The 15,614-nt window shown below is 36.9% G+C and overlaps 1 protein-coding gene across 2 annotated transcripts in view; it reads left to right on the top strand.

Moving 5' to 3' along the window:
- Positions 1-13,760, top strand: part of LOC135214915 (cGMP-specific 3',5'-cyclic phosphodiesterase-like) — a 331,952-nt gene extending 318,192 nt beyond the window's left edge. For both annotated transcript variants that reach the window (XM_064249388.1, XM_064249387.1), the window contains 5 exons: positions 4,363-4,446; positions 8,635-8,791; positions 9,937-10,001; positions 10,265-10,465; positions 12,279-13,760. In XM_064249388.1, the coding sequence (XP_064105458.1) occupies positions 4,363-4,446; positions 8,635-8,791; positions 9,937-10,001; positions 10,265-10,465; positions 12,279-12,356 (585 nt within the window). In that variant the 3' untranslated portion in view covers positions 12,357-13,760. The remainder of the gene's footprint in view (positions 1-4,362; positions 4,447-8,634; positions 8,792-9,936; positions 10,002-10,264; positions 10,466-12,278) is intronic.
- The last annotated feature ends 1,854 nt before the right edge of the window (positions 13,761-15,614 follow it).

Genomic DNA, 15,614 nt, shown 5'->3' with positions numbered 1-15,614 from the left:
CCCCGAGCCCCTAGGATGACAGAGAGAGAGAGAGAGAGAGAGAGAGAGAGAGAGAGAGAGAGAGAGAGAGTCCATTAAAAGAAGTTAATGTTTTTAATAAGAGAGACTGAGGACTTGGAGTATCACGATCTCTTGGGACTAGCTGAGAGAGAGAGAGAGAGAGAGAGAGAGAGAGAGAGAGAGAGAGAGAGAGGTGCCGAAAAACCGGGAAAGATGAGAAGACCGATTTGAAGAAGAACCCACCTAATGTAATTACAGGGGCATCCATCGTAAAATCTGACAAGTAACGGAGAAAATAACACCCGCGTTACATCACCTTTTATGCGGCCGTATTATCATTCAACTTTCTTACAAGACGTCAGCTGATACCTCCGTCATTTGCATAATTTTGGGGATGAAATAAGGAGCCCGTCCCTCCATCACTCATTTCGATCTTGTCTCGAAACTGAGCAAAGATTAACTTCTCCTTCCCCAACCCCCACTCCTCCCCCCACTTACTACCTGGAAAAAAACAGTTTTTTGGAGCTTTTGGTTCTGGTCAGATCAATTTCCTAACCTCCAGAGGTTATTGCAGACTAAGCATCCCGTCAAAGACACAATGAACATAGCAGTTGCTATCAGGCAATAAATACAAAATATGACCGTAGGCCTAACAGCCTCATCCGAAAAATCAATGCTTATGAACTTATATCGTTGGGAGTCTCAAGTGAGTGGCTGATATTGGATCTCATATGGAGCTTAATGTAGTATAAGTATAAATACATCTGTGAGCCTTTAAGGACAAAACACTGCCCCTGCAAGACTCACCACTCATTTGTGGTGTCTGTCAGTCATTGCCAAGGGCTGAGCTTCATTCACTTCAGCCGCCTCGTGTTATCCGTTGATTGAATTGTGAGATTTACTGGGTTAAACTACGCATTTTTCTGGGTAAAAAACCAACCAATGAATCTCTTGGCTATAAACATTTTTGCGAAATTAGATCTGTTCTCTCTCTCTCTCTCTCTCTCTCTCTCTCTCTCTCTCTCTCTCTCTCCCTCTCTCTCTCTCGTCTCTCTCCTCTCTCTCCTCTCTCTCTCTCTCTCTCTCTCTCTCTCTCTCTTCTCTTCTCTTCTCTTTCTCTACGTAGACTTGCACTCATAGATAGACGCACACAGAAAGACAGAGCACATAGTACTACTGATACACTCTCACTCACGTACCGATTTGTCAGCCTTCTAGACTCAACCCGCATGTGTTCATATCAGATGAGATAATACAACCGGCGTTACCCACTTCATCCCGCACCAACAAAAGATATAGTGAGTTTCGTTCTTACAACGCTCGTTGTCCGAAACTATACACAGGAAAGAGCAGATTTATATGCCTTATTACAGGGGATACTTTCGGTGCGAAGTTGTTGTTGTGGGGCGAAAGCCTAGACGTCAGTGAATCATTCAAGACTGCAACTGCTGTGCATCTGATCGAATTTCAGACTCGCAAAAAGAACTAACGGCTATCAGTTGGCCTTCGAACGACCAATGAACGACCTAGAAATCCAGTACAAGTGCGAAAAGGGGTTAGAGAGAGAGAGAGAGAGAGAGATTAAACCCTCAAACCATGCTTCACGTCTGCAATGCTATACCTTTCAACCGTCTGAGAATACAGAGGGTGAACAATGTTAGGTTTGTACTAGAAGTTATGAACCATCTTTCGCTTACGCGAGAGCTTCAACAAACCTATTAACAAGACGTCTATTAATTCACGTCGAGAAAGTGTTGCCCGTTAAGGTCGTCCGATATGGCTGCTGCAGAAGGCCACAGCTTTGTTTTCATTCAAGATACGAGCCGAGGAAACACGGACAGACTATTAGCGGATTAAGAAGTTCGTTCTTATCTGTATTTTTTTAAGAGAAGGACAACACGAACACAGTAAAAGGGAGCCATGCGGTAGTTTTATCAGCAGGGCTGTGTTTACCATGAAATAGAAAGATGACGATCCCGGAGGCAAAATATTGTTTACATTCTCCGTCTCATGTCACCGTAGCTCAAGCCGGAGTCCCAACCTCCAAGGTCTTATAACTCATAGCTCACAGCTGCAAACAAGGGCTACGTCGGCATTTGTGATATGAAATTACTGTTGTATTTTTTACCTCTTGTACTGTCTGGGCATAAATCATCATGAAATGAGACCAGCAAAAAGTAAAGCATATCTTTTGCTGTGCTCAGTTTCCTTTGATTTAATTACAATATAAAAGGAAATAAAAGAAAAGCGGAATTTTCTTAAATAAAGCCGACGACTTTCCCTTGAGTGAATGTCAGTTCGTTATACATTTAGCTGCTTTTTTTGAGATGTTAACAGAAAAGATGTAATAAAGAAGATATATAAACGTTCACGTACTATATATATATAGGGATATATATGATATATATATATATATATATATCATATATATATATCTATATATTATAGTAATATATATATATATATATATATATATATATAGTATATATATATCGTGTGTGTGTATACATTTATATAATAGCGATGAAATATGCAGATATAAGTAATGTCCATTTGTTTTGCATGTGTACATGTACAGTTGTTTTTGTTTTTGGCGGCGTCTTTTATCTTATTAATATTTCCAAGATGTGTTTCTGCATCAAGTCTTACGTCCGTGTTTGACAAGGATTGTTTTTTCTTTTTTTTTTCTTTTATTAGAAAAAATATCAGATTCATTACATAATAGGTCGGATGTTACAAAATATTACAAAATTGAATATACATACAGTATATACAGATTACCATGGCTTAGAAGGAATTAGAAGACAAAATCAGTGTACTTATTACTGAATAGATTTGCCAATTTTTTTCTTTATTATAAATGTGTTTTAACAACCAACCTCGTCCAGAAGATAGTGTTTTACTTTTTACAAAGGCTCAAACTGTTACTTCTTTTGTGTATTTGTCTTTTCTTGACTAATCCAAAAACCGCATATTATATATTATAATATATTATATATATATAATATATATTATATTATATATATATATCTATATATATATATATAATACTATATATAATATATATATATATATATATATAGATATAATATATATATATATATTATATTATATATAGCCCTTTTCCGGTCTTTTTTTAGTATTATATTTAAAATTGAAACATTGATTGGTATTCAAGAATTATCCCATCCCTATTGATCTCACAACAAAAATATAGTGCATTTTGGTAATATTTCAGTGTACACTCAGTAAATTTACAGAAATAAAATCTATGCGATATATATTCTGTTCCTTCATAATTGTCACATTTTATTGCTTCAAGTGTTGAGCCTTTGGTTGGTTGCTAAAGTACTATGTAGTACATACTTGAAGATCAATTCTATCTCTGCAACTCCAGTGAATGAGGCGTTTATGTTTGCTTGTTTTTTTTTGGTGCTTTTACGTTGCATAGAACCAGTGGTTATTCAGCAACGGGACCAACTTCCGAACCAGGTCGAGAGTGAACTTCTATCACTATTGATACACATCTCTCACTCCTCAATGAAATGGCCGAGAGTCGAACCCGCGACCACCGAGGTGGGACGCTAATACTATACCAACCACGCCGCTGAGGCGCTTGAGGAGTTTATGCTTTTCCATATAAATCTCCAGTCTAAAAATGGAAACAAATCAGCGCAAAACTACAGGCGAAGGCGAGACGTGAAGCGCACGGGGCAGACACTATTAATCACCAATACATCGGGGATCCACAAAAGGACCCCCACAAGTGGCTGGTTCTGGATCCGGAAGGAACCACTTCGTTAGATTGTTCCCTGCTTTATGTCGCTCCTGTTGTCAACTGCTGCTGCCGCCGTTGTTGCTGCTTTGACCGAAAAGGGAAGGGGAAGCTGATGAGATTAGAATGGGAGTTAGAAAGGGCCAAGAGAGAGGAAGGGAAGAGCGAGAGAAAAGTTGATAGAACCCAATTACCGAAAGGAAGCGCAGTCAGTGAGGGAGACAAGCAACGGCAGAGGAGAGACGAGGGGGATAAACGGATAAACAGAGAGAATGAGAAGTAAAGAAAATCACCATGTTACACATCATTCATGCAAAATAATCAAACGCAGTGACTCACGTGAGAAAATCATGACAGGAAAAGGAGTCGCGTTAGAATTTCTCGTCATGCTGCTCCGGCATCAGGAGGAAGGTGGTACTAACAATCTCCGATCGATTGACTCCCTACAGTGTTACTTGTATGGCTATCTGGCCTCTAATAAACCACGCTAATCGCTCCCCTGGAGAGAGAGAGAGAGAGAGAGAGAGAGAGAGAGAGAGAGAGAGCAATTTACCTTTCATATTCCAAAACGTATTTTTCATTTTCAGGCCATGATGGACCGCGAGAAAAAAGATGAGCTGCCCAAGATGCAAGTCGGGTTCATTGAAGCCATCTGTCTGCCCCTATATAAGGTAAGGATGATTTTGCACTTAATCAAGTAGGCAGTGCTTCAGCTCAACACTGCAAACAGGGTGATTTTGCAAGTTAGTTTTTCATAGTAGGAAATTGCTTATTGAATATTAAAAGCTTTTACCATGACAGTAAACCATGCACATAGGAAATTGCTTTATCTAATAATAAATTCCCAGTGATGGCTGTCTTTTTGTTTAGAATTATGATCAACGGTACTGGTTGTTCCGGCAAAGAACTGTGCTTTTAAGCTGTATAATTGATTTTCCAGGTAATTACATTCACTTCACGCCTCCAGAACTTTACAATAATTCTTTTCATCTCTGACCATTTGATTCATACTAAACGCCGATGGAACCTTCTCTCAGAGTACCGGTTGTGGCGTGACTTCTGTAAATTCTTTACCACAAAGACCGCAGCCTTTTTTTCGACTTAGTTATCTGTCAGCCAGATTTATGTGTAAACGTTAGTTGACGCATTCTTCAAGATGCAGCTGTTCTTCCATTCGTTGCAATGATGTCTGATGTTAATAATAAATGTGAGTACAATTGCGATGCCCATCAGTCTTTCTCGTTAGTCCTCGGTCTAAGGGCGAAGTTCATTCTCGCTAATGAGCATCTACCACAACCCTGTATTTCATTTTTTATTACCTTGAAATAGAATATTCATGAAACAACTGGCTTCTAAAAGACAACTGAAAGTAACGAATTAAAAGGAAGAAAGCATTTTGGGAGTCAACAAAGATCAGCATAATAGTGACACTTGTTAGTTTTTCTTCTTTTGGGGACACTGGCTTCCTTCTGGTTTAGTGATTTGCTGGGAAATGGAAGGGCTTTCTGAAATCTTCCCTTTCATTGAGAAATTATTGTTGGATGGACACACACACACACACACACATATATACTAGATATATATTATAATATATCTATATATATTATATATATATATATAGAAATATATATTAATTTGTATTTTTCTTAGCTAATAAACCTGAGGTCCTTAACATTGACTGCCCACCTTATATATATATATATATATATATATATAATATATATATATATATATATATATATATATATATGTGTTGTGTGTGTGTGTGTGTGTGTGTGTGTGTGTGTGTGTGTGTGTACGTGGATGGAATACTTATGTCACGAGAGTGAAAAATCTCGTATTTCATCGGGTTAACAATTTTGCATACTAACGAAGACGTGTCAGTTAAAAAAAAAAAAACGCGATGTAAAGTCGTAAATGAAAACCATTTTGTCAAAAAGAAATCTGAATTAGCCTTAACGTTTTGTACGTTGCCGTACGCAGCATAATAATCATCTACGAGCCTCGACGGGAGAGGTGCGTTCGCATACGGAGTTACTCCATTAGTCGAGACTTCATTCAGATTCTGCGATAGGCGGTAGTACTGGGTACCCACCATCACCATGGATGGGATAAGGCTGAAGGTATATTGCATACAATCCCATTATGGCTCTAAGAGCCTTTTTCGTTTCCACAGCGATTTGAAAAAAACGTCAGACCTTCTATTGCCTGGCTATTAACTAATGTCAGGTTATGCAACGATAATGCAGTTAAGAAGAAGAAGAAGAAGAAGAGAGAGAGAGAGAGAGAGAGAGAGAGAGAGAGAGAGAGAGAGGCATGAGTTTGTGGGATGACTGCCAAATTATACAACAATGGGCCAACAGGCAATGCTTCTGTAATTATTCTCCATTCAGTTATTGTCCGTCTTAAGACCTTAAGATTACATTATGTTCTTTTCTTCTATTTTATTTTCACGATTTTTTGTTTTAGTGAGTTTGATCATTATATTTTCATCCACATTTCTATAATTTTGGTAAAAATTATCAGAAGAATTCAAGGCAGATTTGGTCACAATTGCTGTTGTATCGCTCTTTGGAATAGCCAACCAACTTATCAGCAGTCTTTGCAAGCTGAAGCAGATTAAGTGCTGGATGGAAGGATTACAATAGTCCTGGTATCTCTTACAACCTCCTAGAGAAATGCACTCAACAAAAGCTGTCTTTAGTCAGCGTCATAATAACTGTTACTTGAATACTAATGACGCACACAAAGTTGCCGACGCTGAGTGTTGAAGCATTCCACACATCTGTTGATCCTTGAATGCTACGGCTTTCAATTTGTCTACCTCAGTGATTAATTAAACAAGTAGTGGATACAGAAACAAGCGACCCAACCCAATACAGTAAATAGATTTTGAAGCACATTAAAAAAAGGACAGGAACACTGCTGTAATTTTAATCTGTGACTATGTTGTTGGGACCTAGTTAGACCACAAAGCAGGAATAAAAGATGAAAAAGATGGTATAAGGTTGTTTATAAAATCAAGGATAATAAAAAATAGATATATACTGATAAAATCTTATATGGCTAACTACAGAAAAATATTTACATTAAAATACATAGATTATTTGTAAAAAATACAAGATAAGATTTTTGTTAAATTCTAGTAAATTTAAGTCAACTTGGATTAAATTCTGAATGTATTTCTGTCAAAATTGTAAGATTTTGCATATTTTCTCTAATAAAAGATAAAAAAAAAATACAGTAAATATTCTGCAAGATATGAAATACTGTGAATGACTAACTAGTCCTTCTTGAAATCCTTTATTTGAATAATATCCTTAAAGTACAACCTAAAATCTCCATCTTGTATGAATTATTGTATTGACAGAGAAAACAGTAAAGAAGAGAGAACCCCAAAGAAAGTTGATATTTACAATCACAATCCTCATCATAGGAGTAGACAGACGTAAGTGCCTAAAAATAGTAATACTGAGTTGAATTACCACCTTCTTAGGGACCGTGGCTATCCCCAAAGAGTAGGTTGTGAAGATTTTTTTTTTTAATGGATTGAATTTTGTTATAACTTATTATAAATGTACAGATACACCTGGACTTATAACCACAACTGAAGACAATAGGCCTAAAATGTTAGTTACAGCATTTGTTAACTTTGTACTGGAGTTTTTTATTGGTGACCAAGTTGATATTGCATAAAATCTTCATAAATACTTCATTAGAGGCGTTAACGATAATGAAGTTTTTGACATCAGAGAAAACTTAATGTACACTTTAAGAAAGCCTGTGATAATGGAGGCTCTGACGTAAACGGCGATTGTGAGATGTTATTTATTACTGACGCTCCAACACAAGAGGCGCCACGTGATGACGTCCATTAAACACCACTTTTCAAAGCCAGACAGAGAATCAGATCTTGCTTTTAACACAAGATATGATAGGGTAGGGAATGTGTTAGACAAGTTTAGTTCATTTCTTAAAGGCGTCTTCTAAAATAGATAGAACTTATCCGTCGAAAAAAAAAGTATCCCAGTAGTTTCATTGATAATACGCCGGCCAGGCTAAAATATTTGATAGAAATATCAACACCCCACTTCCTGTAACATTTTGCTAACAATACACACACATGAAAGTGCGTATATATAAGACTAGGAGCAACAAAAGCATGTTTAACTCTATATTTTAACGTTTCGGTACTTATCTGGTACCATTTTCAAAAAATCTGCGGAAATGAGTAAGTGTTTTCTGACTCTAATATTAAATATACTTTTACTCACTTCAGCTGAAATTTTGAAAATGCCACCAAATTAGTATCCAAACGTAAAAATAATGAGTTAAAAATATGCTTTTGTTGCTCCTCGTCCTGGAATTCATCGATTTACTAAGATTTCCAAAGAGTACCACAGTTATGACAATTGTGTGTGTGTATGTGTGTATACACGTGTTTGCGTGTGTGTGTGTGTGTGTGTGTGTATGAGCAAAACCTTTGAATTCAATGTTTCCGAATTGAAAAAGGCTCGGTATCATGAAGAACAGTAAGTATTTTGATTGAAATCGAAGTATGAGTACGTTCAGTAAGAAGAAATCGAAGTATTGGTACGTTCAGTAAGAAGAAATCGAAGTATTGGCACGTTCAGTAAGAAGAAAACGAAGTATTAATACGTTCAGTAAGAAGAAATCGAAGTATTGGCACGTTCAGTAAGAAGAAAACGAAGTATTGGCACGTTCAGTGAGAAGAAATCGAAGTATGGGTATGTTCAGTGAGAAAATAAAGAGGAGACCACTATCATCTCATAGTGGCATTCACCAGAACACACTTAAGGACAATGACAACAATGATTTTCCTTCCAACCACTGCACAGGCCCTGTCGGAGTCCTTCCCCTGGGTGAAGCCGCTCTACGACGGCTGCGCCAGAAACCGAGAGCAGTGGAAGAGGTTGGCGGAACAAGTGGATATGGGACTGACGTGGATTGACCACGAGTACATTGAGAGGCCCGTCGAGAGAAACGAGGTGGAAGGTACGTGTTGGTCTTCAAACAGGCGCCCGTGACTTGGTCCTGCCAACGAGGCGCAGCCTCCATTTGCATAATCCATATTAAAAATCAGCTGAGGGACAGGAACCCAATTTTTTTCCCCTGTAGACATTTGCATAAACCCTTTTTCATGTTCTGTCATTTGTGTTCGTTAAGATAAGATTTTTTTTTTATCCATGGTAAATAAATCAATCTGGGTGACAGAAACATTGTTTTCCTTCTAAAGCCGTTTGAATACTGTTGTTGTTTATTATTCCTTTTTCCAAGAAGATAACTCGATGTCTTTGGAGTCTGTACTTTTCTGTCAGTTGGTATATTTATATTAGAAGTAAACATATCTGTTGCAACTCTTTATCAAAAATATTACGCGGTTTTAGACTAAACACTCTAGAGATTTTATCATTACGTTCTCTTAGTTTCTCTCGCAATCCTTTGCCTTCCTTCGTCGCATATTTAGACAGAGCAGCCCGTAACGTTTTTAAGACGCCAAGATTATTTATGATGTAAGAGCAGCTCTCACTCACGCATATGGTTTTCATTTAAACAGATGCAGCAACATCTCCTCTCCCTCCCCTCTCCTATTTCTTTTCTTCAAAGAAGGGAGAAAGAGCTCTGAGAAGGTGGTAAAAAAGCTTACAGTTAATGAAATATGATTAAAAAAAATTTAATTCATGTTCATTAACACCAACCAGTGTATCTCCTAGTATTTTTTTTACTATCTGTAAACAATTTTGTTTAGAAATATTAAGTATATACTTTTTAAAATTATTCTATCTGATATTCTTGGACTCAAGGGAATAACATGTAATTTTTTTATCACCTACTCATCAGTTCATCATCATTATTGTCCAATTTTGACAGCAGAACAAATATGTGCTAATAATAATAATAATAATAATAATAATAATAATAATAATAATAATAATAATAATTAATAATAATAATAATAATAAATACATGAAAAAGCTCGTATTGTTAAGTTTAGCTTCTCAGAGAGTTAATCTTCGATGCAGCGTTCAGAGGGTAAATGTTATTGAAGATTTTGGCTTCTTTGCACGTGAGTCAGTCCCTTCCAGGTAAAATGGCTTATTTGTGAATGATAATAACAAAATTGCTTCCTCTTCCATCAGTCACCAGCAAGATCACCCTCAATCCCAAGCCGGCATCTCAGGCAACAGCACCTTCGCCTCCAAAGGTAAGTAAGACTTGCGTTTACAATTTTTATTCACTTTGCTTCATCATTAACGATTCTTAACGGTCCATGGGTATTGATTCTACTTTCACTCGTCTACTTATTTTTGTACTCATGTTTTCGAATGTCTTGAAAGTTTTGCTTAAATAGGTAATTTTTGCATCGTTGCTGTTAGTACTATGCTGGCAGATTAGTACTATGGTCAGGGATAAGAATAAATCTCCTCGCACGTCGAATCATTGCTACCGAGATCTGCATTCCCACAGGGAGAAGAGCGTGGACGCGGGCGTCTCGGCCTTGGTTCGGCGTTGAAGGGTGCTAGGGCGTTGAAAGGAGGTGGAAAGAGGCGTTCGGTGGAGAAACGCCTTGACAGAGTCATGGATTCATCCACCGACCAGAGGCCAGCCAGAATGTCGCCCAAACAGGAGACAGCGCCGTCTACGCCGATCTCGTTGCAGGAATCCCAGGTAGATATGTGAAGGACAAAGGGGATCCTTTAGTACTACGATGTTTACCTGATGATTTCAACACAATCTTGTAATGCAAAGCAAGTAATGTTTTTTCATAATTTTAAGCACGAGTTTCATTCAACATGCCGCAAAAAATACTCAAGGGGCATACAACATAAATCACACAAGCAAAGCATTGAATACAATGAATTAACCTATTAAACTGCTTTGGTCCCATTATAAGATGTAAACCCTTTCGTGTCTCCTATTACCACTTTTTCTGCCATTGCTTTGTTCTCGTTATAATTCCTGCTCTGCAAAGGTTCTGATCTCTGTGAAATTTCTTTTCTCGCTGATGATCTCATCTTGCTTATGCTGTTAACGAGGCAAACACTGACGTCACTAGACCTTTTCTTTCCACAAAGTAAACTCAACAAATAAGTGATCCCTGTACTATTTTCACGGCCACGCAGGATTCATTGACTGCTTTCTGTTTTTAACTGCAACAGCTGTTCTTAAGTAACAAACACAAATTTACTGGTGCTCCTTTTAATCGTATAGTATTGTAATGATGTAGGTGTGTGCTGGACATCGTGGCGTCATTGCACCTCATAAATCGACTGTACTTTCTGTAACATTTCTCTTCTTCTCGTGTTTCAGTGATAAATTCCATTGCGTTTATAAGTTCATCTTCTCTTCGTTCCTTTGTGGTTCAACTTTGCTTGATAGCATACAACGCAAGGGTCATCCTCCGACCTAGTTAAGACTTAATGATTGTTTATTCGTTTGAAACTTGTTCTTTTCCAGTTACTCAGTGGTGTGTCATTTTAAGAATTGTATATGATCAATATATTTTATATTCCTTTTTCCTGAAAATTCCCAGAAACAGTTTTTCAGTTTGGATATTACTTATATGTAAGAAAGCTATAAGAAAACAAATGTAAAAGTAGGCTAAGAGAGATACTGTTATGGCTTTGCTCTTTATAAGGAGATAAGTCTTCCGTTCCTTTGCAAGCAATTGCTTCCTCTTCACCAACAATGTGCCAAGATCTTAATTTTTCTTCTGTTAACAAACAAATAAATAAAACCCTTTTACATGTAGAAATGTCCATCGACTTTCGACATTACCAAGTAGCAGGTCTGCATCTCATCGCGTATGCATAACGAGAATATGCAAAACGAATGAAAAACGACAATACTTCAAATGCTTCGTTCACTGAAAGGGAAACGATGGCACGAGTAAGTTTAATTCCCTCTGCTTCACATCACCATTCACTAGTACCACCTTTATTCTCTTACAGTATTAAGTGTTTGTTTTTTCCTTTATTTTAAGTGCCCCTTCTGCACTACTCTAAGTACTGTTCCATGTCACACGAACTTGCATCAAGTTTACAGAAAAACACGAAGCATTTTCTAATCTGAGGGTGACTTTACACAACATGATAATACTCTCGGGTGAAGGGAGCTCCTTTCGTTTGTGAAATCCATTAAAAAAAATTACAAAAGAACAAAAAAAAAATAAAGAAAGGCATCATTTATTCCGTCCGAGTATCACATGATTTGCAGAAATAAGCTAATTCACACATACTCAGCCACCCACCCTGCGGCATATTTGTCATAGAAATATGTCAACAGAGAATGGCAGACGATGCTGTAACCTCTTCAGACAGACAACACAACCCGTCTCGAAGACCAGCTATGTTAATTTCCTGTACATTAACCAGCTCTCATTTATGAACAGCTTTGCCTTATGGTGTTTGTATTATTTTGCTGCATTACGCATGCACACTTTTATTGATTTATATGTTTATCTACTTATCTTTTTTTGCAGGAGTCTGGCAGTGGTCGTGACAGACAGCAGGGAAAAACGGGTAACAAGTTAAGAAGCAGACTATGCATACTTCTGTGACCACATCAGGACTCAATACTACCTAAGAAGTTACCCAGAAGATTCTAAGGAATTCATTGATTCTATGTTTAGCTGTTCAAGGGCTTGGCCAGCCTTTTAGACTATTTTACTCGCGAACATAGATTATATCGTTGATCACCTGGTGGCAAGTTTGAGTCGACAGAGCGCGCCAGGGAAAATCGGATGGAAGTGTTTGACTGCAATAAAAATCAAAAAAGTGGTTTGCCCCAAGATGCGGTGTCTTGGAATCATTCCGCATTTGGTAAAAGAAAGATCGTATCACGAGTTCCTGTGAGGAAGACGGTGGATCAAAAGAAAAGAGAGAAAAACAGGAAATGTATTTAGGAAACTACTACGTAATGAGTAACTGTTGAATTAATCTTCCCTTTACTCCTGAGGCCACGAGTGAGGGCGCTTTGGGTTTCTCTCTGACCTGTTTGTATTCATTTTCCACTGTGCACAATGTGATTATATGCTAGTTTTCTACTGTGTCCTAACAAGTGATAGTAGATTTAACGTTTACATAGAAAGATTATATAAATGAATATATATATATAGAGAGAGATATAATTATATATATATTATATAGCTATATTTATGCCAACCAGCGTGCGGTTTCTTTTCATTGTGTTGGTATCCGGGGATCCTGGTTGCATTTCAGTCCCTTTGTCATCTCGCAAACCAAAAACAGAAAGGTGGGAGAAGACGCGATCTTGACTCCGCAGCAATAAATGACTGTTTAACCGTATTCGTAGTTTCTGTCGGGTGGCCTCCCCAGGTGGAGCGTTCAGGTTTCGCCAGGTATAATCCGCCGAGGACTTGCGCAAAAACTTTGGAAAATGACGACAGTATTGCAAGGAAGGCTAATGAGAATCCTGCTACAATACTTGATGGCAATAGACAGCTACAGATCTGACAGAAAATTAACCTGAAGACAGTGTTTTAGGGGAACTAGCCGTCTGGTTTTTTGACGGAGGAATGTCTTGCTTGTACACCTCAATGGAGGCATATTCCTCTTCGGAGTTCAGCGAGTAGGCCTAGGTAGTCCGTCCCTTCCTGAATTCTGACCATTGGGTGGAAGGCAGACTGGCTCGCGTTCCAGTTTATTCAAAGTTGATGAAGATGATAATAGAACCAAGGAGAATAAGATGACAAGGCAATAGAGAAAAGACTGATAGAAAATACGGAGGGAAAAGGGAAAAAGGAGATGAATGAGGAGGAGGGCATAACGCCACATTTGAAAGACTGTCGAAATTGAGAAAAGTGAAAATGACAGAAAGCTGTGGAAATGACAGAAAAAAAACAGAGGATTTTACGAGCGGAAATGTGAAACTCCTCTTTGCAAAAAAAAAAAAAAAAAAAAATGTATTAAAAAAACTAGCGAATATGATTATAATCCAATTATCAATTCGCCCTTTTATGTCAGTAAATAATTACGTAAGAGGAAAAAGCGAAAGAGACGAAAGAGAAATACAATTGAGGGACTTTTCCATCAAGTGACGGTAATCGAGGAAAGAGATTAGTAGAATTCTCGTGTTTTATTTCTTTTGTAATAATTGTATTTAATGTACATAATTCTCTCATTTGAATGTCATCCGTTTCATAATGTGTGTTTTAGCTGTTGTGAAATTTATGACTAAGATCGATTTTACTTAATTTTATATTTCTTTGTAATATAAGACTATATAACAGATACACAGATTTACAAACAAGATGAGAGACAGAGAGAGAGAGAGAGAGAGACTGGTGTGGGCATCCATTGGGAAACTTCACTGAAAGATATTCGATAAAATGTTGTCCTATTTCCAGTATTTTATGGCTCTAATAATAATAATGTTAATAATAATAATAGTAATAACAATTCAAGCGGGTAATGCGACAAGTTCTGAAACGATTAATCATAATAAAGACCTTAAAGGCCCCGTCCACACGGTCGAGCTTTGGTCGACGAACTTTGTCCGATGTGACGTCAGAAGCGGAGAAACAGCGAGAAAAGTCAGAACTTTGCCGCGGTTTCTCCGCTTCTGACGTCACATCGAACAAAGTTCGTCGAGCAAAGCTAGGCCGTGTGGACGGGGCCTCACTATTTTGGATATACTTACATTTTACCAATGGTTGTTTTCGTCGCTTTCAAAACTCCTAAAGCGCGTAAACAAACCGAAACTATGATGAATGTGAAATTATAAACCTGAGGAATGAGAAAGTTGAGAAAATAAAAAAATTCAGTGCTGACCTCATGAAAATGATAGACGAGGTGAAATATAATTGATAAACTTCCCGTCAAGTATTGGTAAGCGCATCTATTAGACGAGATCACCGACGTTAACTTATTGTGGACTGATATCGATTACATATTTTTGACATTTTGCAACGAACGATAAATATGGAAGAATGGTGTTAGGAAAAAAACGAAAAGAAAGGCATATAACTCTATAAATAAATAGCCAAATAAATTTGAATATTTAGGCATCTCAAAGGTTAATGAAGCGAGAATGATTGCCCTTATATATTAGGATGATTTATTGCCACAGCTAATAATGCGACAAATATACCTATGCATCAGAGGCAATGTAAAGTATTTAACATTTGCTACTTTGTCTAAATTACATTTGTGACCACTGGAATATGAGAATTCTGCTTTCATTTATATGAAGAGTAGCTTACTTGCTGTCTTTGTGGTCACTGTGCATAATTATGCATTATATTTAATGCTATTTGGTCAATTTAAGGTTAATTTGAAATTATACTTTTTTCGTGACATTCCTGCATCTAAAGTAGAAGATTTCTTTTATTAAGTAACAGATGTAAATTGTCTGTTATATTAGACTATCACTTTTAGTACATGAAAAGGCTTCCGCCTGAGATGAAAAGGCCAGTAACAAGCTTCTAATATATATATATATATATATATATATATATATATATATATATAGATTTTATATATATATATATATATTATAGTAATATATATATATATATATATATATATATATAGTATGTACATAATGTATATATATATAATCTATATAATATTATATATATATACTATATATATATATATATATAAAAGTACCAAGTTGAGAGGTTTTTATCACATATTCACAGTTTCGACAAATCTCGTCTCCTCATTCGCTATGAAGAGTAGACGAGACGTCTCCAAACTGTTTATGAATTAATATAAACTAAAATCAAATAATTTTTTTTTTTTTGCTCCAAAGTCATTTCGTGTCCAACGGGTTAAAATAGGAGAACTCGAAT

The sequence above is a fragment of the Macrobrachium nipponense genome, chromosome 46 (genome assembly GCF_015104395.2).
Source record: "Macrobrachium nipponense isolate FS-2020 chromosome 46, ASM1510439v2, whole genome shotgun sequence".
NCBI lineage: Eukaryota > Metazoa > Arthropoda > Malacostraca > Decapoda > Palaemonidae > Macrobrachium > Macrobrachium nipponense.
This window is presented reverse-complemented; position numbering and strand designations above follow the sequence as displayed.